The following is a 24794-nucleotide window of genomic DNA, read 5'->3' as shown; positions in this document are numbered from 1 at the left end:
AAATAAATGAAATAACTAGTAAATAGTAACTAATTGTTCCAAAAAAAAATAGTAACTAATATATTGAAAAAACGTGGTGGATAAAATGAAAGATAAAAAAAACCAATAAAATGGGAAATAACTGTAGGAATTGATTATCATGTCGAGAGGGGAATGGTTGATTCCATGATTTATTGGAATCAATTCCTATTCCATGATTAAAATTAGTAAACCAAACATTAAGAATGGGATTATCTCATTCCTATTCTCATTCCATGGTATATTTTAATCCAACCAAACACCTCCTAAATAAAGTAAATTTAGTATTTAAATTTTAAATATACATAAAATAAAATTTAAAACTCTTAGTAAATTTTATAATTTAAATGAAATTAATATATTATTTATGACGTCATCCGGTTCAACCAATCCGAGTCAAATGGTTGAATCAATTGACTCTTGACCTAGTTGCCAATCTGGTTCGACATCTGGTCCGGTTTTTAAAACATTGATAGTACGTCTCAGATACACGTACCGGATTCTCACACTGCGGAATTAAAACAATGATAGTATGATTAAGATTAGGAGGAAAAACCTTTATTCAAGCCACTTTTGACTGGCTTCAAAAAAACCCGGGTTCAACCCATCCTCCCCCGATTATAAGTGTCAATATTTTCTGTGTTTCTATTTATTTTTGTTGTTAAGTTTGATGAGTGACATTATATTTCTAAACTATAGGAATGTTTTATAATATGTTGTCTTTGTAGTTTTGTTTCTCTTAACAGACCAGTCTCTTTCTTCTCTTTTTGCTTTCAAAGATTTGTGTTTCTATTAGTCATTCTTTTATGTTAAATGCCTTGAGAAGTTGACCAAGATCTCAGAAAGCCTATTTTGCAAATGTGAGAGATTAATAGTGCCAATTACTCTGATATTTTTTTTATCTCCATTTTAGATTATGTGATTTCATTTTTTTAATGATGCTAAGCTTATGTTTTCTGATGTTATTGGTTATTTTATAAGATTTTTAACATTATGGCTTATAGATAATGAAGGGATTAACTGTTGAAACACTTTTCCACATGATTTTGATTTGACAAAATTATTTAAGTTAATCCATGATTAAGAGACAAATAAATTTAAGTGCTTTGATTTAATTGTACTAATATGTTTGTTCAATGTTGAGTATAAGTCTAAATGAAAACAGAATCAAAAAGTAAGACAGGGCGAAATCAGCATAAGAACACAGCACAAGCTGAGTGAAGTGCAACTCAGCATAATAGAAGATAAGTCATCTTCAGAACAAAAGCTTAAAGATGAAGCTGACCAAAGAAGCTGAGTGGAACGCAACTCAGTATCAAAGAAGAGAAGTCTTTCTCTAAACTAAAGCTTGCAGACGAAGCTGACCACGGAAGCTGAGTAAAGAGTGACTCAGAAACAAAGAACAAAAGCAACGTCAATAAAGTCAAGTTGAGTGTTCGTCAGGACAGCACGAATGATCCGTTTGCTAGAAGACAAGATCCGACAAATGTCTGCACCAATAATAGAAACCTTGGAATTACGCACAGAGTCAATTTCGAGATGCATGGGTCAACTGTCCGTTAGCTAAAAGACGAACTGGCACTAGAAGACACACCTGCAGGAACAAGACAAGCCTGACGCCTGCCAAATTCAGACGACAGGATTGGCCTACAAATCTGAAGCTGACCAGAACAATGTCGCATGAAGAGCCGTTTGAATCCAACGGATGAATCCAGATTCAAATGATTTAGTCTTCAGATTTCAACTATAAAAGGACAAGTTCATTCTTGGATCCTTTGCCGATTGCTGAAACAAAAAGAGCAAAAGAGAAACATACAAAAGCACATTCAAACAAGAAAAAGATCTTACACCAAATTTCCAATTCTGTGTAAAAGATAGATTGATTTTGTAATCATCTAAAGTGTTCTTCATCTAGAAAGAACAAGTTTGTATCAATTGTAAAATTGAGAGAGTGGTGCTGAGTACTCGGTTTTAAGTACTCAGCGGTAGAGAAATCTAGGTGTTCGGTTATAGCACTTAGTAGGAGTTGAGTAGACGAATAGAGGAAGGTACTCTTGCATATTCAACTGTCTTGTAAACGGTTTGTGCTCTACCTTTAAAGAGCTCAGTATTGGATTGAAAAAGCCCGGAGGAACTCTGGGGACTGGACGTAGGCGGAGAGGCCGAACCAGGATAAGTCGTGCTGAGTAATTTCTAACTCTCTCTCAATATATCTATATATGTGTTGCTTGATTAAATTGCTCAGAATATAAACTGTAAAAGCTGATACTGAGTAATTGTGGTGCTGAGTGAAACAGTTCTAGTCAGCATCTGACTAAAGCTGTCTTACGTCTCTCGGACGTGCTGACCAAAACAAAATTAAATAACTTAAGGAATTTATTAAGTCAGCATAATTAAGCGAAAAAGTTACATTAGTTCCTAACCCCCCCTTGGAACTAATCACACGGGACCAACATTAACGACAATTAATCCATTTGAGATATACGGGTTCGGGCGTACCTTATTGAATAGCAGAACCTGTAGATCTCTCAGAGTAGCGGAAGTGGTAGTAGAAGCGGATCTTAGCACCACGATCTTGTACCATCGGTAACAGGTAACCACACAGCGTTAGTCGGGGAAGACTGAATAGTCCACATACTAAAGTGAAGAAGAAGAGAGAAGAGGCGAAGGAGACAAGAGGAGGCAACCTTTTCTTATCTCTTATGTTGTGATTAAGGTTAAGTCTATTTATAGGAAGCTAAAACCCTAATCCTCCATCTCTTAAGATGGGCTTGACCCATTCAATTTCGGACGAGTTGGATTAATTAGATCCATGCCCAATTAATCCTAATAGATAAAATGAAGTAGATGTTATAAGCTATTTCAATTTATTAAGAAATGATGATTGGTTGAATTATAGATCATTTCAATATCATGTACAAATTTGTTAGGAATTTGTTTAGCTGTTTTAGCACATGTATTAATGAGGATATACGACAGATTCAGTTTAGGATAAACATTAACACAATATATAGAGGTTTTTTTTTTTTGGAAGATACAATATATAGAGGTTTATTTTTCCTTTATGTATGAAATGAATTTTTTGATTATATTATATATTGAAATTATTTATTTTTCTATTACAATATTTCCTAAGTTTCTTTTTTTACTAATTATAACTTGCAATTTTATTTCCTCTGTAATGTACATATGCTAATATTTTTAATTATTTTCATCCAAAGTGAAGCGAGGATATCTTCCTAGTTATTTATAAAAACAACATAATAATACTAAAAAAAATAGAATGAAATGGTATTTATTTATAATTTTTACTGTTTGTTTGAACTGTTCCGATTAGCTATTTGTTATTTGATGTTATCCATAGCTAATATTAGTTGAATTTTCTGTTAAAAACACATGTTTTAAATTTTTTTATCAAACATTTATTATTATTATTATTTAGAATTAAAAGACAAACAATAATTCTGAAAAATGGAAACAAATGGTAACTCGATCAAAGAGTAACTATTTATGTAAATTAGATATATTAGTGACTGGCGAATTAATTAAGCAGATCTTACGGGATGTTTGTTAGAAGGGATATATGAGGTGAGATATGAATAAAAAAACGAGATAAGTTATCCGGTATTTGTTTGGGAGATAAGAGAGTGGGACAATGGAGAGATTAAGCCTTTTATCCCATTAAAGTTATACCTAGAGGGTGGTGGTATAAGCTATGGGAATAACTAATTTAGATAATAATCTGTCCTTTAAATTTTATTATTTATTTCATTTTTTGTGTTTTGAAAATTTAGTAAGATATTCTAAATATTTGTTAATTTTAATTTTTGAACTTTTAAAAACATAAGTTTGTCTATATATTATTAAAATTAATTAAATTTAATCTATTATCTTAAATATATTATTTATTCTATTTTTTGTAGTTTGAAAATAGTATTTTTAAAGTTATTCCGTTTTTTGTATTTTGAAAATTTAATACAGTATTCAAAGTATTTCTCAATTTAGTTTGATAGATTAAATTTAATTAATTTAAGTGTATGTTAAGTTCTTAGCCTAGTGGTTGAGAGCTTACCTATACCTTGGGAGGTCATGGGTTCGAATCACATCCGGGTCTGGTGGAGATTTTTCTTTCTTCTTTAATGTAAGCGCATTGTTTGCAAATTTTTAAAAAAAAAATACTAAAATAAATCATTCTATCCTTATTAATAAACTCTTTTATTTTATTTTTATTTATATCCTAATTAAATTAAAAATACTGATTTTACTAATTTGATATAATCTAAAATTATAAATTGACATAGATGTAAATAATGGTTAAAAGATGAATTTCTGTGTAATTTTGTGTAATTTTCCATTCTTATTTCTGCCTCGCCTAGTATCTGAGTCCGTCGGTTTTGCTTGAAGTGCCTCACCCAATCGTCGTTCTTCCTTCGCCGCCGTTAGCCGTGTGAAGCATCTGCCGTTTTCTACTCCCCGCGTTCCCTCCTTCTCTCTTCGCTTTTCAGCCTTTGAAGACTGAAATCCCTAATTTTGACAGGTGAGCTTCTGGTTCTCTAATTTATTGCTAGCACTTCTCCCTGAGATTTAATTGGGCTTTAATTGTCATTTGATTAGTTTTCATTTGATTTAATTAATAGGATTGCATTAATCGTCCTTTGATTCGTTTTCATTTGATAACAAGAGTTGTTTCCAACTGAGATATCAGCTTATCTGCTGCTTTCTTTTTAGTTTAACTCGAGCCCCATTGATCTAATCAGATTGAATTATGTGTTTAACTGAGTTGTCTGTGTCATTGTCAAGTGTTGTGATATTGAAACCAGTAATTGAGTGTAACACACTCTTGTTTGAAATAAAGTTGCCAAAATTTAGATGCCAGATGAAGTAAATGAAATGAATAACATTTGTTAAACCAATTTTATATTCGGAAATGAAAGATAAAAAGCTTTTGATGCTTTGTGTTTTCCGGTTCATGGACCGGTCCGGGTTTAACATCCATGTTTATTGTTTAATACCATGCTTTTAGCCTAGAACCAGAGTGGAAATGGAGCTCTCGGTACCTTCTCGCTTCTTGAGCAGCTCCTCCTTACCTTCTTTAATCAAACCAGAGGTCAGAATTTCTCACCCAAATATATTGCCTACGTGTAGTCGCTATCCAATTTTCTCTTCATCTCCTCTTTCAATGGACTCCCGATTCACTCTTCGCTCCACTTCAAGCAAAGACAATGGCTCTACTGTTTCCGTTTCGCCCATCGAATCTGGTAAATTGCGTTGCTTACCCTAGAATCACTTCGCTCACAGTAGTTATTGTATTCTGATTATTTTTATTTTGTCGCTAATTTGTATTATTTTTCTTAGAAGGAAAGCAACTTCGAATTGGAGAAGTTAAGAGAGTTACCAAGGAGACTAATGTCTCGGTCAAGATAAACTTGGATGGTACTGGGACTGCTGATTCCAGTACTGCAATTCCATTTCTCGATCACATGTTAGATGTAAATACTCTGTTATAATTTTAAGTAATCTTTCACTTTGTTATTGACTTATTGTATGATTCACCGTTTTTTTTTTCTGATCCTATTTTTGTTGTTGTTGTTTTAACTTTCTTTTAGCAAATTGCTTCGCATGGACTGTTTGATGTGCATGTGAAGGCAACTGGTGACATTCACATTGATGATCATCACACGAATGAAGATGTTGCGCTTGCTATTGGAACTGTAATTCCATTATGTGTTCTTCTGCTTTTTCATTCTGATGATTAATTAAGTTTGATGTATTAAGTTATCTCTGCCTTGTATAAGCAAATTGATTATCCCTGCCTTATGCAGGCATTGCTGCAAGCGCTTGGTGATAGGAAAGGAATTAACCGGTTTGGTGATTTCTCCGCTCCTCTTGATGAGGCACTGGTACATGTTTCATTGGTATGTTGATCAGGGACTGGGGGTTAAGGAAGTATTGAAACCATTGTTTTAACTATAGTAGGAACTTGTAGATGTAAGATTATGGATAATGTGCTGTGGCCAATTGATATGATAGATTTGACTCTGTACTGCTCAAGTTGGTAACATTTAACATGGTTGACAGAAACTTATGGAACTAATGCCAATATTTAATTTTAGACATACTGCTGGTTTAGTATGTTGAGGTAATTCCTACTTTGTAGCCAAGACTGCATTTTTAATGAATATGAATAGGAACAGTTAGCCTCTTATAGGAGGTTCTAATTTTAATGTTGGAATTGAGAAAGGATATTAACCAAGATTTACTGTGAAAATACTTATATGGTTGCATTAAATTAAGACAGGAGGGAGCCCCTAAGGCTTCATGAAAGTGAAGCCTGAAATGCTGTACTTGAAGTGAAATTCAGACATCTGCATCGTAGTGTTGTACTTGAGAATAATGATTTGATTCCTGTAAACCATGCCATTTAGTTTCAGCAAATTTGTAATGTGTTAAGTTGAAACCTTTTCTGTTTCAGGATTTATCTGGGCGCCCACATTTGGGTTATGATTTGCAAATCCCCACAGAGAGAGTTGGAACATATGACACTCAGGTGCATCACTTGACTTCACTTCCACAAGAAGAATTTTTAGTTTGTTGTTCGTCACCTGGATCTTAGATTTTGATTGATCTTAGATTTTGATTGATCTTAGATGTAATAGATTTTATGCCCTCAGAAACTTAGTCTTAAGACCTTAGTCATTGAGCCTTTATTCACTTTTTTTTTTTTCAAATTTCAGTGTTCGTTACAAATCAAACTAAAATGCAGTGACTGATTATTGTACCAACTTTGTAGTTAGTGGAGCACTTTTTCCAGTCTTTGGTGAATACTTCTGGCATGACACTTCACATCCGGCAGGTAAAACTTCGAAGAGGTTTTCAAAATGAATATCTTCAAATTCAACCTAAAATCATCCCAAGTTTTCCTAATTGTGCAACAAAATAAAATTTCTCACAATGAATCAAAACCAAACCACTTTTATACCCCTTTATTTTAAGACAACTTATGCTTGCGAACTAAGCTTTTCTTGCAATCTTAATTTTATCTTCATTTAAGCATTTTCTTGCTTTTCCTCTTACTGATAACGAAATATGTTTCTAATGGTATATTCAAATATTTTATGGAACAGCTTGCTGGAAGAAATTCTCATCATATTATTGAGGCAACCTTCAAAGCATTCGCTAGGGCTCTTCGACAAGCAACAGAATATGACCCACGTCGTCTTGGGACTGTGCCAAGGTTTGCTATTAACTTTTCATTAGTAGTAGATCAGGCCTTTTTTTCAATCATTATAAGATTTGCTGGATCTGAACTTTATTTCGATTATAAATACTAGATTATCTAGTGCTGCTACATTCTAATACACTTCCTCAAAGCATGATTGTATGCTGCTAAATCCTAGATTATCTAGTGCTCCTACAGTTTGTCAATTCATGAGAATGATTGTATGCTGAGCGATGAACCATGATATGAAGATTTTGTATTATTGTGATTATATCTCGAAACAGTTTCATCTTTTTTGAAAATTCATGAACATCTGCAAGCATTGAATTGGGGTGTTCCTATATTAATTTTCCTAAGCTGGATTGGATTATATATGGTCTTTAGAATGTACACTTTCGTTGTCGTGATACTGTTATAGTTAGCATTCAGGAGCTTTCCTTATCATTTTCATATTATTTGCATTAAGAAGCGGCAAGTGCAACATAATTTGGATCTCTAGGTCAATTAAATCATTCATTTATTTTGATTTGCAGCTCAAAGGGGGTTCTGTCACGATCTTGATTGGTCTTTGTGCAAAAGGATGGTTCTGGCTGGCCTTTTAGATGACAGTATATCTGAATGCAGAGTATTCATGTACACGAATGCTTGGTAGACCCAGCGAATGGCATTTTGGTGACTGCTTGCAGTTTGAGCTGATAATTTAGCCAAATGTTCTATGATAAAACAGGAATACAAAGGTTTAGCGTGTGCAAAAGAATGCTTTAAAGAATGGGCGAAACCTAGACGCTATAAAGGAAGGTGTTGCTTCAGTTAGTAGTTTGTGTCGTGTTATTGAAGACATCGAATAATGTTGTATTGAGAATATTTAATTTCTTTTTTAGCCGAAATAAAAATGGTGCTGAATGGCAAGCGTTGGACCTCTTATACTTGTGTAGTGGAATATATCATGTATTGAAATTGATCAGTTGACGATGTGATTGCTGTATGTAGTTCCCTTTTATTTCGAATGAACCTATATCGGTGGTGGTAGTATCAATTTTTTACATGTTAATACATTTCGAATCAACCTGTATCAGTGGAAATCTTATGTTTGATTTTAAAGGTAAAAGACATTGAAGAACATAAGATCTAAGTTGAGGGATCATGGATATATGACGGTATGTGACAAAGTTTTTCACTGGAACATGAAAGTGCGACCAAATATTTTCCATTTACTTTAAGGCTAGACATATTTACACTCAAACTTCTCATTCAAAAAGATGGATTAAATATCCAGGAGTGAATTAGAATACAGCTGGGTTCAAAGTAATGTAACTAGTAGGCAGATATATGATAACTCGTGCTACAAAAATTCTTCAGCCTTATTTAAATCATTCAATAGCTCAGTCTTGACCTCTTCGGAGAGTGGTGCTGATGGACCAGCCATGGAGTAGAAACTGGCCAACAATCTTATTACCTTTTCTAGTTCAACATATGATCCCTGCCATCAAGCACAACCTTGTCAGTAAATCAAGCATAACACCGCCTAAATAACTTCAAAATTCAAAAACTTCAAAATTCAAAAATTAAAATTGCTTACAATATTATTTCAACAGCTCTGATCACATTGGACAACGGTAAAAAGGACTTATATTTTAGTAAAAGGCAAAGTTCAAGATTTTTATATTCGGTTTTGAAGTTTGATAAACCATGAGTGTAATTTATCCTTCCGAAATGGCTAGCTATGTTGCATGGACACTCCTCTTTAGTAGCGCTTTTGTGCTTCGTGTCTGTGTCCGTGTCCCTATCCATTTCTATCCTATCCATTTTCATTTCAAGGAGATTTTATAAAGGTTATGTTTTAGAAATAACATTACCCATGTCCGTGCAACATACATAGGCTACAACCAGTTGTTTCTCAATCCTAACCAAACATTTCTATTCTACTAGAGGTGAAAAAGCAAAAAAAGAAATACAAAAAGGGGAACCAAACGAGCACAACAACAACAAACACGAACAACTGAAACTAAACAAGCAATCAACCAACATTAAGAATCATACCTCACCAACCACCTGCTGTTGTCCTCTCCAGTTGTTTAGATATTCTTTAATGGACACCTTAGCTGCATCTGCACTTCTTCTAAATTTGGCTGAATCCTTGGGATCTTCGTTTAATGACTCACGAAGTGTCTTCACAACTTCTCTTGCTGTGTTCAAGTAAGCCTTAGGCAACAGTTTCCCAGATTTTGTTTTTTCATTAGGATCAATAAGTGTTTTAATAGCCCCAAAGATTCCCTCATTTTCCTCCTTCTCATTTGACTTCTCTTCAGCCCTTAATAATAGTGGTGTCAAAATGCAATTCAGATTTATAATGGTAAGAAATGAAGTGCTGCAAACTAGGACTCGCCGACGACTCAAAGTAGCGTAATTACTCTGCCTTGAATGCTGCTTATCTGTCATGTTAAAGTAAATCCATTATAAACAGAGTTAGCAAATCACCATCAAGGACAATAGATACAATCTATGTTGCACTGAAACTCCTATTCAGTAGCGTTTCTGTATTTCGTTTCAGTTTCGTAAATTTGCTGATGCAGACAAGAGTCCACATTGATAATTTACCACAAGAGCTATATGATTGCAATATTGTGGCTACAGCAAGCAGTGTAAGCCTTAAATAATGAAAGGTAGGAGTGCCAATTCGTGTAAGTGGAATGTGTTCGTGTCGATTACCGAATTAGTACCAAATGAGTCAACTTTAATCCAATCTAAAAATAATTGTCATAATCGTGTCAACCGATAGGTTTCATGTTTTTGTATTGCGTTCGCAGGTCATATATAACTTTACTACCTCTATAGATAATGACATTAAAAATATAGAATGATAAAGTAATCTTTTTAAATATTTATATTATTATTGGATTGATGGATTAATCCTAACCATCCGAAACTTTAACTCAAATTCTATTAAATAAATCACTACCGCTAATATCATATTGGGTTTGTGCAGTGACGGATCCATGGATTCAATGACAGTGTGTCTTGTGGTGGTCTCTCGTGATTTATGGGTGCTAAATTGATATTCTTTTAGTATTTTTACATAAAAAAGATTAAAGCTTACATAGTTTCCATGGAATTTTGTGTTTTCCGGCAACCAGTGGGTGCTCAAGCCCCCTAACCTCCTGGATCCAGGGATTTGTGTAATGCGTTCACAAGGCATATGCAACTTTACTATCTTTATTAAGGATGTCATACAAAAATATGTGATGATGTTCGATCTTGTTAGTGAGTGATAATTGTAATTTTATTAGCTCTATTAAGATGACTTGCAAAATACCGAGAATGTAATAATTTTAGACATTGGGTTAACAACAATTCAATCAATCCAAAAATTACCCATTATATAATAAAACAATAAATTTATGTTTTCGTTCTTGTCATATTATGGAGTTGTGCAAACAATTGCTACCTCTAAATTAAAGGTGGGGTTTTGATCTTGAAATTCAGGATACAGTGTTTAAAAGAATAGATGAGAGTTGTGATCTTACACTGATTTTCAGCTTTGCAATTCTTTGCTTTACAAGTTGGAAAAGACCACATCTTTGCTGCAAGAATCACAGCCATTTTCTTCGCTTCTAGATCCTCACCAGCTGACTAATTTCGCGGCTTCCCATAAATTTAATCAGCAGCAGTTTTCTGAAATCTGCTGCCTTATGCAACTTATCAAACACCTTCACTGCATACATACATACATCAGCTAGATTTTGGGATTTATGTCTATAAAAAGAAAAGAAAAAAAAAAAAAAACTGTATCTGCCAATTCAGAAACCCAAGTTTTTGCTTGAAATGCCAAGCCAGTCATATAAACTTGAGATTAATGCAAGAAGCTCATTTTGAAGCCATATCTATCAAACGATGATTAGCTTGAAAAGGTCGGTGGAAAAAGAAAGCAGCGAATTAGAGGCAATTAAGGCTATATATCAGTAAGTGTAGGAAATCGAAATGAAAAGTAAGAAATTAGAAATCAAAGTACCTACAGGAGTAATGAGAGCTTCTTCATCCATGGCTTTTACATAGCACAAACTTGGTCTTCAATCTCCACCTCATCCCAACATAGATAATTAACGAACGATGGATATCTTTTCTTGAGAAATGATACGACACCGTTTTGAACATCAGGTAAAAGAGAGTTCTTCTTCTGATCCATTACGAATGAATTGTGGGAGCTAAATAAAGGGTAAATTACAAAACTATCCCAATTAAGTGGTTTATTTACATATTTAGACATGTTACACCTCCCTCTGCTCCCCACTTAACTGCTTCAATCTCCATCTCTTCCAATAACCGTACACTATCTCAAAATTGTTCATCAGAACATTTTGTCATTCCGGCGGCAACTCATCACATCAATTTATGCAATCACACTTTCTACAGCGTAAGAATTATCATTCAACTTTTTTTCTTTATTTACAGCAACTTTAACTTTCTTTTGATTTTCCTTAAAAATTAGATTCCTTGATGTGTTCTCTTAAAAGTTTATGCGTTAAATTGAATGGTTCCACCCATGTTAGATTTTCATTTTTGCTGGTTTTTCACTTTCTGCTTATTTCTTTTTTCTTTTGGGCTTCATTTCTGTTTCTCTTTTTAAATTCGGAATATGGTTTGTTTCTCTTGCATTAACGATTTTATCTAGAAGTGTTTTTGATTGGGATTGTTTATGCATTCTCTTTTGATTTCGTTGTATCTTCCTACCCGTTTTTGTGAGGATTTCATGTGGCTTTGTTGGTGAATCCTAATGTATTCTCTCTATAATATGTCAATTTCATTAATTTTTCTATTAGAGTTGTCATCATGTGATTTGTGTTGCAGAAGAAGGCGTTTGACGTCCTCTACCAGATTGCAGATATTCCTTTCTTGTGGGCTGAAAGAAAAAATTATTGTAAGACATAACATTCTTTTTCTCTTTACAACTTTAGAAGTATTGTGGTGAATGTTTCCTGAAGTTTTAGCATTTGATGCAGGAACTTATTGAGAAAGCACCAGGGAACCAACCAAACCTCACATTTGGTGTCCTTATTTCTGTCTTAGTGTTTTGTTCACTATTCTTCTTAAGATTCTCTTTGGTGGGAAGAAGATCCTAGTAGTGGACATATTAGATTTATGCATAACTGAGTTTCAGGATGCTTCATATGGAGTTCCCTTTTTAGCAGTGCAATGCAGAGTTGCAGAGTTTTGTTTCTAGCAAGTTTTGTATGTCAGTGCTGGTGATGCCGACCCAATTTACAGGTAACTTTTGACTCCTCATCTTTATAGTTTAAAGTTGGTGTTATAGCATTAGGGACTTATAGTCATTACTTCAAATCATTTGCTAAGCCTCTCATTTGTAGTATGTATTCAAAGTTCTGTATTGGTGCTCTTGTGAGCCATTTGAAGGTGAAAGGTCTATATTCAGTTGGCCCTTGTGTATTGCTTAAACATTCAGCAGTGTTATTCATCATTATTAATTTGTTATTTCCCAAGCAAACCATCATATCTCTCCGTTGAGAAGACCAAAGCTTCTCCCCGTAAGCTCTTCATATTTCTTGCTATTTCTCTTCCCTTCCTTTGCTTATTTTCATTTCATTTCATTTCTTTTTCCCCCTTTTAACAGTTGTAGCTACAGATATCGAACTTTAAAACCAGTATGCCTAAAAGACATAGTTTAAAATTAAAACCCTCACCAAATTGAAAGAAGGCAACCTCTGCACTCATTATAGCAACCGTATTTTTTATCTTGCACAAACCAGTAAAACCAGAATGATCCAGCTATAAGAGATTCCTTTATCTTGCTGAAATACTATGCCAAAGGGTTAATAATGAAATTATTGCTTAGGATACACTGTTTATATGATATTACACAATCTTTGTCGATTAATCGGTAATTCCTTTTCGTTTCAATTTGTTTTCGCCATCTCTGACGGTAATCGATTAATCCTCACATTTTACCTCTCACTGCTTTTATAACTGTTTCTCATTTATAGTGTCAAAACGGGTTCAATGGTTGGGTCAATTGCATTTTTCTCATGTCTATCTTGCCGTTTATTTTAACTTTTCCCCATGTATTTGTGATTCAATTTTTTGGGTGTTGATACTGCAATTCTTCATACATCTTTGATAACACTGGAGAAAACTTCTCGATCGGATCCCGTCCCTGTGAGGCGCCGCTGGGATCGGCCGGGGACACTCCGATGCCAAAGTCAGTAGAATATATGAAAAGCAAATCGTATTGACAAAGCTTAGAGAATGTAAAAGTAAGTGTACCTTGATAGCCTAGAAAGGTAGGCTATATATAGTTGAGGAATTCGTAACCCCTAGGTAACTAGAAAGCCTCCATTAATGCTTATGTAATGGCGGTTACAAGTTACTCTTAATTTGGCGGTTTGAGACTATTAATGATTCATTTAATAATCATTTATGGCCGAGACGGCGGCCAGCCGTTATCTAGGTAAATGGAGAGATTCGCCTAAGAGATCCGCCAGCGGATCTCTTAGAGCTGATCTAGGGTGATCCGCCAGACGGCTTCCTTTGCTACGTGGCATATCTTAAGGTAATTATCTCTTTTGGTCCTCATGATAATATCCTAATGTTATCAGAAGCCCCCCCAAAATGCCCTTAAAGTCCTTTAGGGCTTTTGGACTTCTGCGCGCCGTCTTATGCTTCCGCATTTAATGTGCACACTGTCCAACGTCCTTTGATGGCCGACACGTGTAATAGCACACTGCCCTAGAAACGTTTCAAAAACCATCTTCATCTTTCGGAGTTTCTCTTTCTTTCTCATTTTCCATCCTCTCCCGTTTCCAAAGCCTTTCCTCAGAAACTTCAAAGATCCTACCCAGGCTTCTGCATTTCCATGTAAGTGCTTTTTATTTTACTCTGAATGTTTAGAAGTTCATCTTCATCCTCTGGGTCAACTTCCGAACTCTTTAATTCAACGTCTTCTCCTAAGATTGAAGTAGATTTTAGTTGGACCACATCCTCGTCGGAAAATTCCCAATCTTCTGTTAGCGAGATTAATTCTGGTCCAACTGAGTTCAATAACTCGGCGCGTAACCCTTACCAGACTCGTTCCACCGGAAACCCTTCTTTCTTTTCCGGTTTTACTCCAGCCGGTGCCCGTAACCGGTTTCTGGGTTTAATGGCTTCTTCTTCTGTTCCTGTTAGAAAAAAGAATCCTCGAGCGGAGTCTACTTCGTCTCGTATGAGTGCCGCGGATTTGGTGAGTCTATCGGATCGCTTTCCGTAGATCAAAAATTATGAAACCCAACTCCCAACTTCTCATCAACGCCCCTCCAATCCGCCGAAGGGCTTTTTTACTGTATTTTGTAGTCATATTGAGAGAGGGTTTTGCCTTCCTCTTCCCCAGATGTTGGCGGATATCCTCTCGTATTTTGACATCGCCGTCAGCCAGCTACACCCGTACGGCTGGCTTGACATGGCATTAGATTGTTACCTTGCGTCAAATTTAGGCGTAGTGTATAATGGCCGAATCTTTAGAGCCTTTCACAAACCCTCCAGGAGGAAGTCAGAGTCTTATCTTACATTCGCCAAATTTGGTGTTTATTCGCCCTTTTACGACAAAATGTCCAACGTTCATAGCTGGGATGAGAGTTTCTTCTACGTGAAGATAAAGGAGGATGAACCGTTAGGTTTTCCTTCTGTCTGGAACTCTCGTCCGCTACATATGGCGGGTGACATGCGAATCTTAACACACAGTGATGAAGAGGTGGCGGATCTCATGAAGCAGATTAAGACGGATGCATGGACGTATGCGGATGCCTTAGCCTTCATGATGAGTGACATTCCTCTGATCCGCCGAGTGGAGGATCAATTCATTTATTCAAAAATTACTCAGTTTGATCAAGGTACTTTGTATAATTCAGGAGCTTTAATTATTCTGATATCTTCTTTGGCAGGGGTGTGTCTAAGGCAAATCGTGCTCTTGCAGAGACGCGCAGGATGTTTCAAGAAGAGGAAGCCCGCAAGAAGAATCAGGCGGCTAACCCTCAACCTGATACGGGCAAACGCCCTATGGAGATGGCTATCGATCCGCCGCTGAAGAAGAGGCGGCCCAATACTATTGGGAGTACCAAGATAATGGCGGACGCGATTAAATCCGCCAAACCTACTGAGAAAGTGGTTCAGGTAATTCGTCTCTTGATTTTGTTTCCTGCTCATCTGATTTTAAAGCGGCGTATGGTTTTTCCTGTTTGCGCAGATGGCGAAGCCTGATATCGGTGGATATTGGTCCGCCAAGTTTGGGGTTCAAGGAACTTTTGAGAATGAATCTCTCTTGAATGACCTGGACGAAGCTTTAGGACAGGTGGGAGAAGTACAAAAGGATTACGACCAAATCCCCGAATCGATCCACGTCCATAAGGGAAAGTCTGAGCTTCTTTCGGTGAGTATTAAAAGAATATGATGATTTGTTTCGTTCTTAGACTAAATCCTTTTGTTTTCCTCAGCTGTATGCCCGCTTGCGCACTTTGGAGAATGGAGTTCTTCAGAATGTGGTGAATAGGGCGACTATTGAAAAGTTAGAGAAAGAGATAGCGAATGCCAATTCCACTATTGCCACCGCCAACGCGAACCTAGCTTCCGCTACAGCTGCTTTAGTTCTCCGAGACGGGGAGATACAAAATCTGAAGGCAAAAATAGCTTCTGATGCTAAAAGCCATGAAGATGCTCTTGGGGAAGCGGAATACACGGCGGGCGAACAGGCATTCTTTTATGGAGAGATGCTTATGGCGTACTTCTCTTTAGCCCATCCTGAAATTGATTTCACAGATCCTGAGTTCGCTGTCCCCGAACCGGAAGATGTGGCAAGATTCAAGAAGATGCCCAATGCCAAGGAGTACCTTCGCAACTATGTGCGAAAATGGATGAAGGGAACCTTGCCGGATGCCAAACCTTCTACCACAGTTGTGATGGATGACCTCCAGGAGATGCCGTCCAAAGCTGATTCTGAACAAAAAGGGGATAAGGAAGTATCTCTTGAAGGCGGATCCCTGACTGTGGAGAAGAAAGACCCTCAAGCGAGCGTTGGGGGCGAAGGAAGCACAAAAGAAGATGCTCCTATTATCATTTAGTTAGCAATTTTTGTAAAAACTTTTCAAGTATAATTCCAAACATTGCTATGTATAAACATTATTTTACTTTTATCCTTGCGCAGGACAGTGTTTTCAATGTGAGTATGTTTAGGATTTTTTGTTTGAAGTAGGTGGCCAGCCATACTTCATTGTATGAACCTTTGTGAAGGTTTGAAGCTGTTCTATTCCTTCTTTAGAGGAAGTAAAGCTGCCCAGGGGTTCAATTTGCTACCTATCTTTGAGGTGAAATGACCCACCCGTAGGACTTGTGAATTCCTTTTTGAAAAGGATAATAGAGTGTAAAGACCTTGCGTCCAAGGATCGTTTTAACTCTTATTGGAGATTGGGATCCGCCCGGAGACGGATCCGCCCATAAGATTAATCCTCTTATGTGCTTTAGGATAGCGATATATTGCGAATGTGGAGAGCGTTGGGTGCCTCCCCTTCTTTTTAAGACTGGAATATTGATATTGCAGCAGTAAACTATAAAAAGAACATGAATAATAAAACCAACGATATTTATTAATGGGATGAACACCTTATTACAGCGGACAGGTCTTTATAGATGAGCCTCATCAAAACCCTTAACAAGAAAAACCCCATGGGAAAAAGCTTGTTAAAGGAAAAAGAGTACTCAAGACCGTACTTTATTTTCTAACAAAGTATTTGCAGAGATTTTGGAGATTCCACGTGCGTGGCAGCGTGTTGCCCTCCGTATCTTGTATTTTGAATGTGGCTGGTCCCACCTTCTCCACTATCTGGTATGGACCTATCCAATTGATCCCCAACTTGCCTTTGCCTTCTCGAGATTGGACTTTATCAGCCTTGCGAAGCACAAGATCTCCCATCTTTAGATCCATAATCTTGGGATTTTTATCATGATAGGATGCAATCCGCTGTTTATATGCTTCCATGCGTACATAGGATTGATCCCTGCGATCCTCGACCTGATCCAGACGTTCCCTCAGTCGTTTATCGTTGTCTTCTTCACAATAAAAGGCCACTCGATCACTGGGGACTCGTATTTCCACGGGGATTACGGCCTCCACTCCATGAGAAAGGGCAAACGGCGTTTCTCCCGTAGCGGTTCTTGGGGTTGTGCGATAAGCCCATAAAACACTTGTAAGTTGATCCGCCCATTTTTTGTCATGTTCTCCCAACCTCTTTTTTATCCCCTTTACAATCGTCCGATTGGTCACTTCGGTCATTCCATTGGACTGAGGATAATAAACGGAGGCGAATCTGTTCATGATGCCCAATCCCTCACAAAAAGCCTTGAATTTGCCACAGTTAAACTGTGTCCCGTTGTCAGTGATGATGGTGTGTGGAGTGCCGTATCTTCCCACGATGTTGTCTTTGACAAACTCCACTATCTGCTCTGCTGTAATGGAGGAAACAGCCTCGGCTTCTACCCATTTGGTGAAATGGTCCACCGCTACTATTATGTGCTTCTTTTGCCGGCGAGTTGGAGGAAATGGTCCAACGATGTCTATTCCCCAAAGGGCGAACGGACGGCCTTCAATGATTGGCCTTTGAATGTGCTTGGTAGTGTGTGACTCATTTGCGTGAATCTGGCAACTATGACAAGATTCTACCAAACTCTGGGCATCTAACTCGGCTGTGGGCCAGTAGAACCCTGCTATCCTTGATTTCTTCAAGATCGCGGCGGATGCCTCATGTGACCCGCAAGACCCCTCATGTAGCTCTTTGAGGATCTGTTGCCCTTCTTCTGGTAGAATGCATTTCATCCAAGGATGACTAAAAGACCTTCTATAAAGACCATTATTGATCAAGGAGAAGTAAGCTGATCTCCTGACAATCTTCCTCGCCTCTTCCTTGTCTTCAGGTAATGTTCCATTCAGTAGGTATTGGCGAATGACTGTCCTCCAATCATCCTCCATTGTCGTAAGTACGGACACTTCTTCAGCAGCAAATGCTGGAGCCATTTTTACTTCGAAGGGACAATCTGGATCCGCCCAGTTTACTTCACTAGAAGCCATTTTGGCCAATTGATCAGCCTCTGTATTGGATTCCCTTGGTATGTGAACCAATTCCCACTTAGTTTCTTTAGCTTCAAGGTTATCCAGAATCTTTTTGACTTCTGCTACATACTTGGCCAGAACCTCGTCCTTCACCTCGTAATTCTTGATTACTTGGTTGACCATTAGTTTAGAATCGCTGTAGATCACGATCTGCTCTGGGGTGATTTCTTGGAGTAGACGTAAGCCCAATATCAGAGCTTCGTACTCAGCAGCATTATTAGTAGCATGGAAATTTAACTTTGCGGCGTATCGCAGCCTTATGTAGTGGGGACCTTTGATCACAACTCCCACACCAGCTCCATCTGCAGAAGAAGCTCCATCTGTATACATTGACCATTCTTCTAATAGAGGCTTGGGATGAGATATCCCCTCGTCAGTGAATTCATTCACGAAGTCCGCCAGGACCTGACTTTTTAAAGATGACCTGCTCTCGTATCTTACATCAAATTCACCCAAGCGAATCGCCCATTCCATCAACCTTCCCGAAGTGTCCGGCTTCTGCAATACCTTTCTCATCGGTATATGGGTTCGAACTATCACGGTATGCGCCTGAAAGTATGGCCTAAGGCGGATGGCCGTGGTCACGACAGCCAGTGCCATTTTGTCCAACTTCGAATATTTGGTTTCGGCATCTTTCAAAACTTTGCTCACGTAATAAATGGGGAATTGTTGGGCATTTTCTTCTCGCACCATGACCGTGCATACGGCTTTATCCGTAACTGACACATACATGTATAGATCCTCCCCCTTCATAGGTCGACTCATCATGGGTGGCTCTGTAAGGAACCGCTTGATTCCTTCGAATGCATTTTGGCAATCTTCATTCCACTCAAACGCCTTTTGTCCCTTGATAACTTCGAAAAAAGGCTGACATCTACGAGCTGAGCAAGAGATAAACCTGCCCAAGGCTATGATACGCCCATTGAGGCGTTGTACTTCTCTGATATTCCGAGGAGGTTGCATTTCTAGGACTGCTTTGACTTTGTCAGGATTTGGGCTAATTCCTCTTTCACTAATCATGAATCCTAGAAATTTGCCATATGTTGCCCCGAAAGTACATTTCTCTGGATTTAGCTTGATGTTGTGATGGCGAAGTATTTCCAGTACCTCCTTTACATCTTCTGCATGCTTTTCCGCAGTTGCGCTTTTAATGATCATATCATCTACATAGACAGAATAATTATCATTCTTACTGTTCGAGAATATCTTGTTCATCATCCTCTGATAGGTAGCACCTGCGTTCTTGAGCCCGAAGGGCATAACTTTAAAACAATAAGTAGCTTGATGTGTCACGAACGAGGTCTTGATTCTATCTGAGGGATCCATAGGGATTTGATGATAAGTTGATTTCACGTCAGTAAAGGAATACATTGCATGACCGGCAGTTCCATCTACAAGCATGTCTATGCATGGCAAAGGATAGTTATCCTTGGGGCAAGCTTTATTAAGATCTGTGAAGTCAATGCACATGCGGTAGGATCCGCCAGCTTTCTTGACTAGCACGACGTTCGCCAACCACTGAGTGTAAAGTACTTCCTCAATGGCATCCGCCTTCTAGAGCTTGGCAATTTCCTCCTCTATCACTTTTTGTCTTTCTGGACCATGATTCCTCCGCTTCTGGGCCACAGGAATTGCATCTTTATCAATGTTGAGTTTGTGGGTGATTATGTCCGGACTGATTCCAGGCAGAATTTCATCCTTCCATGCGAAGACATCTTCGGCCTCACAGAGTACCTTGGAGATTGCATCTCTGATATTGCCCTGTAGTCCTTTAGCTATCCGTACCTACTTTTCTTCTGCCATCAGGTACATTTCGGTTTCGCCTAAGGCCATTGTGACACGTTCTTCTTCATCTTCCTCCTTAGATTGAGGGCGAATCATTAAGGAAGCCGAATATGTCTCTTGGGCTACTTTTTGACAACCTCTAACCATCACGCCCCCCTTGACCGTGGGGATGTAAAGCGTTAAATGGCGAATAGAGATAAGAGCTGCAGCTTCGGAGATGAAAGGTCGCCCGAGGATAATATTGTAGGCTAATTGTCCATCTAAGACCGAAAACTCCAAATCTCCTTGCCAAACTTGATCATCATCAGTAAGCTCGCAATTCAGAGTAACTTGGCCTTTCGTCCGGATGGTATGACCTGTCACTCCCAAAATGTCCACCACAGTTGGTTCTACCTGGACAGGATCAATCTTGAGTTTGGCGAATGCTCCTCGGGTAATGACATTACATGAACTTCCTGTATCAATCATTACCCTCTTCATCTCTCAACCCTCAACCATCATAGTGACGACCAATGCGTCCGCATGGGGTGGAATTTCAGGACCTACGTCTGAGAAAGGGCGATTTAGTGATGTCCTGTCAAGGGTGGTCGTCTTCGCCTTTTTCAATGTTGGCTGATAGCCAGGCCCACCTGCTATGACGTTGATGGTACCCTTTCCTTTCTTCTTTGGGTCCTCTTTGGATTTGTCATCTTCCTTTCCTTCTGTTTGGATGAACCGATCCAATTTTCCTCTCTCAATGAGTCGCTCAATTTCTCGAGCCAACTCCCAGCAAGCATCCGTATCATGACCATTCTTCCTGTGATACTTGCAATAATTTTTAGGATTCTTTCCTTTGTTGGTGTACTCCCCCCCCTTTTGGCTCGGGGTATGAAATGCTCCGTTTGTGCTGGCTGTTCTCGATCCACATAAGAACTTCACTTTTAGAAGCATTGAGAGGTGTGAAGGAGGTGACAAACGTTGATTTGTTCCTAGAATCCCTTCGTTTGTTTCGAGAAGAAGAATCTTGACGTTTGTCTCTGTCCCGGTCCCGAGGGCGGGACTCGCCTCTATCCTTCTTTGGCGATGATGGGGTACCTCGGCGAATATCATCAACCTCTATAAAGTCTTTACAGCGCTCCATCAACTCTGCCATGCTGGTGGGCTTTTTACGAATGAGGTCTTCCTGCAGACTTTTACAAGTAGTGTTTCTTACAAAGCACTCCACAGCTACGGAGATATCTACATCAACGATTTGTATACACAACTGGTTGAAAGTGTCTACATAATCTCGAAGTGGTTCATTCACCTTCTGTTTTAGCTCAAAAAGCTTTCCAGATTTCACTACTGCAGGGATGCAGCCAGCAAATTTTGCACAAAATTCCCTGCTTAATTGATCGAAGCTATTTATAGAGCCTGGAGGTAGAGATTGGAACCATAAATAGGCTGGACCTCCCAAAGTGGTGACAAACATCTTGCAAAGTACAGGTTCGGTGGCTCGATTGAGTCTGGCCAAGATTTTATATTTTCGAACATGAGCCTCCGGATTGTCTTTGCCTGTGTAAATTGCAAGATTAGGGATTTTAAACGCCCTTTCAGTTTCCTCTGCTTCAATCCAGGCCGCAAAAGGCGAATCTCTATTGGCGAATGGATTATGCCTAGCATTTTTCTCATTCATTTGGAGCACTAGGGCCCTTACTCTATCATCAAAATTCTCCGGATCCGCCCTGGGATGATCTCTTCGTGGCGATCTGCTTGGAGAGGAAGAAGAACTTGATTCTGACGATGAATCCGATGGTGAATGTCTGCCTCGTCCGCCTCCCCTCCTTCCTCCGTCGCCTCCCCCTCCACTTCCTCTATTTGGAGGAATTGGACCGTTTCCTCCTTGCTGGCTTTTTGGCAGAGTGTGTCCAACAGTTCCTGAAGATGGATGGGGTGGTGGTCCACCTATATGAGACGTTTTTTCCGGTCTCTTGCTCCTTCTACGACCAGTAGATGGAGCTGATCTGCCACGGCGTGGAGATGTCGTTCGCCTCGGCGAAGGAGATATTGCCTGCTTATCTTTGTTCTTTTTACGCTTTTTACGAATGGGCTCTTTAAATCCTCCATGGGACGAATTCGTCCGCGGGCGCCTGGGTACATTCGGCTCATCACGATTAAACCTTGGAACTTCTGATCCACCAGGAGGGACCGTATTGTTCCCGTGGCTTCCTTCACCAGGAAATAGCTCCATGATAACCGGTCGCGCTCCACCTGGCGCCGTGGTAGTTACCGTAGAGTCAACGTTGTGAGCTTGAAGGAATGAAGAGTTACGAGCCCCAGGTCCCAGACCGAAGTTTAACGGAGGTAGAGATGAGATAACTGATGTAGGTACCGTACTACTATGAGGAGGAATAGTCATGAACGCCCGAAGGCGGTTTCCAATTTCAAGCCCATATCGCGCCTCGATATCCTGAGCACACATATCAAGGAAGGATGCCGTGGGCATATTTCCATCAATATTCATCGTAGGGGCGATTGTGCTTGTGCATCCAACGCTAGATGGTGTAATTATTGGCGATTCGATCCCTGAGGAGGGATTTTGTATTTCATCATTCATGATGTTTCAACGTGAACGAAAAATCCTTTATTTGGTCAAGGATTCCACCTTCACCGCACCAATTGATAACACTGGAGAAAACTTCTCGATCGGATCCCGTCCCTGTGAGGCGCCGCTGGGATCGGCCGGGGACACTCCGATGCCAAAGTCAGTAGAATATATGAAGAGCAAATCGTATTGACAAAGCTTAGAGAATGTAAAAGTAAGTGTACCTTGATAGCCTAGAAAGGTAGGCTATATATAGTTGAGGAATTCGTAACCCCTAGGTAACTAGAAAGCCTCCATTAATGCTCATTTAATGGCGGTTACAAGTTACTCTTAATTTGGCGGTTTGAGACTATTAATGATTCATTTAATAATCATTTATGGTCGAGACGGCGGCCAGCCGTTATCTAGGTAAATGGAGAGATTCGCCTAAGAGATCCGCCAGCGGATCTCTTAGAGCTGATCTAGGGTGATCCGCCAGACGGTTTCCTTTACTACGTGGCATATCTTAAGGTAATTATCTCTTTTGGTCCTCATGATAATATCCTAATATTATCCATCTTATTTCATAATCTTATGGTTTTGGTTTTTCTTGCACGTGTAGCTTCACTTCCTTTTTAACTTTGAAATTTTGGGTGTGCGGGCAGGTGAATGAAATACCATCTGCTAATAAGGTTAATTCAATATAGTCCGTTACAAGTTTATTTTTAACTTTTCAGTGTTCCAATTTCACCATTTTCTAATATTCGGTAGGCTTGCAGGGGAATGAACTTCCTCTTATTGGTCCTATGCAAATGAAGAAAACTTAGTTTTCTTCCTCAAAGGCAATAAGGTAAATTCAATGTGGGTTGTGGTGATTTGATTCCTTAAAACTACTTTTGTTTTCTTCCAAAACTAAAAGATGAAAAGTGATTCTTACTTAAATTCAATGTGTTAGTGCAAATATATCAGCCAATTTGGTTTCCTACTAATGCATATTTTAGTTATAAGTTCCATCCTCGAGTTCATACATTTCAGTTCTTTTACTATTTAATATGAGTTGGATTCTTCTTCTTTCTTCTACTATTTCCCTCATCACAAATTTGCAGTTCAGAAAGTCGTCCATTTTCTCTGTTTTTCTTTGGTAATGCTTGAATTTCTCTGTTTTTTCACCAATTACTCACTGTCGTCTCACGAATTTCTCATATAATTCTTTGCGGGTTTATTAAGGCTCCTTGGCTGGGTTAACGATGTTATGGTCTTCATCTGTCGCTTTAAAAATTCTCTTTCATTTGCATGTTTAATTTTCTTATTTTTGGGGGCTAGATACTGTTTTTTAATTTCTATGTTATTAATAATTGTCGTAGAGTTTCTTCTAGCTTTTACAGAATATTGAATAATTGATTATGTTGCTTTTCTGCCTACTTAATTTTGGTTCAATTTTGCTTTGCAATTGTGTTAAACTGATAGAGACTTCTTTAACACGTGATTGAAGTTGAACAAATTACAGGTTGTAATATTGGGCAAAAAGTGTCATTCCTCGACTTTCTTTGACACCTTCTAATACGGTTCAAATTTCAGCGCAGACAATATCATTTGGTGGTTTGTTTTGCGATGAAAATAAACAAAAGTCAAGGACAACCACTTTTACATGTTGATTTATATCTTCCACGTTCAGTTTTCAGTCATGTCATGGGTTGTATATCGCAGGTTCAAGAGTTGGCAGACTTAACGGATGACGTATCACGTTCTGTTAGTAATTCCTAAATTGATATTATGTTGTAAACGTTAAGCCTAAATTGATATTATGTTGTAAACGTTAAGCCTATATTGGTGTTATTTTGAACGTTGAGCTTAAATTGGTACTTCCCCAAAAACCTTAGGCCTATTTTGGCACCTTATCTTTTTTTTAATAGTAATATTTTTTATAAAGGAAGAAATGTAAAACAACTTAGTTTTGTGTAAAATTTAGTTTTATAGGTTTCAAAACGATGTAGTTTTATGTTAAAAAAATAATTAATGAACATAATTAATAAGTTTTTCGCAAGCGAAGTTCATAAATTAAATTAACAAGCTGCTCGCGATCAAAG

The 24794-nt window shown here is 38.3% G+C and overlaps 3 protein-coding genes across 19 annotated transcripts; 2 read left to right on the top strand and 1 right to left on the bottom strand.

Annotated features, from left to right (window-relative positions):
- Window positions 1–4370: 4370 nt before the first annotated feature.
- Window positions 4371–8273, top strand: LOC136219736 (imidazoleglycerol-phosphate dehydratase, chloroplastic). Of its 3 annotated transcripts, none has more exons than XM_066007238.1 (9): window positions 4371–4555; window positions 5047–5276; window positions 5374–5507; window positions 5625–5729; window positions 5841–5933; window positions 6491–6565; window positions 6809–6871; window positions 7143–7252; window positions 7771–8273. In XM_066007238.1, exons 2-9 carry the CDS (start codon window positions 5060–5062, stop codon window positions 7796–7798), a joined length of 825 nt encoding a protein of 274 aa, XP_065863310.1. In that variant the 5' UTR covers window positions 4371–4555; window positions 5047–5059; the 3' UTR covers window positions 7799–8273. The 3 variants fall into 3 exon arrangements, with proteins under 3 accessions (XP_065863310.1, XP_065863311.1, XP_065863309.1); XM_066007239.1 differs by having other exon boundaries at window positions 4372–4555; window positions 5164–5276; XM_066007237.1 differs by having other exon boundaries at window positions 4372–4555; window positions 5042–5276.
- Window positions 8274–8417: 144 nt separating this feature from the next.
- On the bottom strand, window positions 8418–11400 carry LOC136219735 (photosystem II D1 precursor processing protein PSB27-H2, chloroplastic). Of its 4 annotated transcripts, none has more exons than XM_066007233.1 (4): window positions 11251–11400; window positions 10762–10949; window positions 9278–9669; window positions 8418–8717 (listed from the first exon to the last, which is right to left on the bottom strand). In XM_066007233.1, the coding sequence occupies exons 2-4, from the start codon at window positions 10835–10837 to the stop codon at window positions 8580–8582; spliced, it is 606 nt and encodes a 201-aa protein (XP_065863305.1). In that variant the 5' UTR covers window positions 10838–10949; window positions 11251–11400; the 3' UTR covers window positions 8418–8579. The 4 variants fall into 4 exon arrangements, with proteins under 4 accessions (XP_065863305.1, XP_065863306.1, XP_065863308.1 ...); XM_066007234.1 differs by having other exon boundaries at window positions 11247–11370; XM_066007236.1 differs by having other exon boundaries at window positions 10762–10944; window positions 11247–11323.
- Window positions 11401–11507: 107 nt separating this feature from the next.
- Window positions 11508–24576, top strand: LOC136219734 (uncharacterized). 12 transcript variants are annotated; one of them, XR_010684259.1, is made up of 6 exons: window positions 11508–11648; window positions 12083–12152; window positions 12235–12499; window positions 23373–23399; window positions 23487–23557; window positions 24200–24576. XR_010684259.1 is itself a non-coding variant. In XM_066007232.1 (6 exons), exons 4-6 carry the CDS (start codon window positions 15209–15211, stop codon window positions 16336–16338), a joined length of 993 nt encoding a protein of 330 aa, XP_065863304.1. In that variant the 5' UTR covers window positions 11508–11648; window positions 12083–12152; window positions 12235–12499; window positions 15166–15208; the 3' UTR covers window positions 16339–23322. The 12 variants fall into 12 exon arrangements, 2 of the variants coding, with proteins under 2 accessions (XP_065863304.1, XP_065863303.1); XR_010684258.1 differs by having other exon boundaries at window positions 23479–23557; window positions 24215–24576; XR_010684252.1 differs by having other exon boundaries at window positions 23330–23399; window positions 24215–24576.
- Window positions 24577–24794: the final 218 nt, after the last annotated feature.

Source organism: Euphorbia lathyris, chromosome 2, assembly GCF_963576675.1.
Source record: "Euphorbia lathyris chromosome 2, ddEupLath1.1, whole genome shotgun sequence".
NCBI lineage: Eukaryota > Viridiplantae > Streptophyta > Magnoliopsida > Malpighiales > Euphorbiaceae > Euphorbia > Euphorbia lathyris.
The sequence above is the reverse complement of the archived record's forward strand: the minus strand, read 5'-3'. Positions and strand labels throughout refer to the sequence as shown.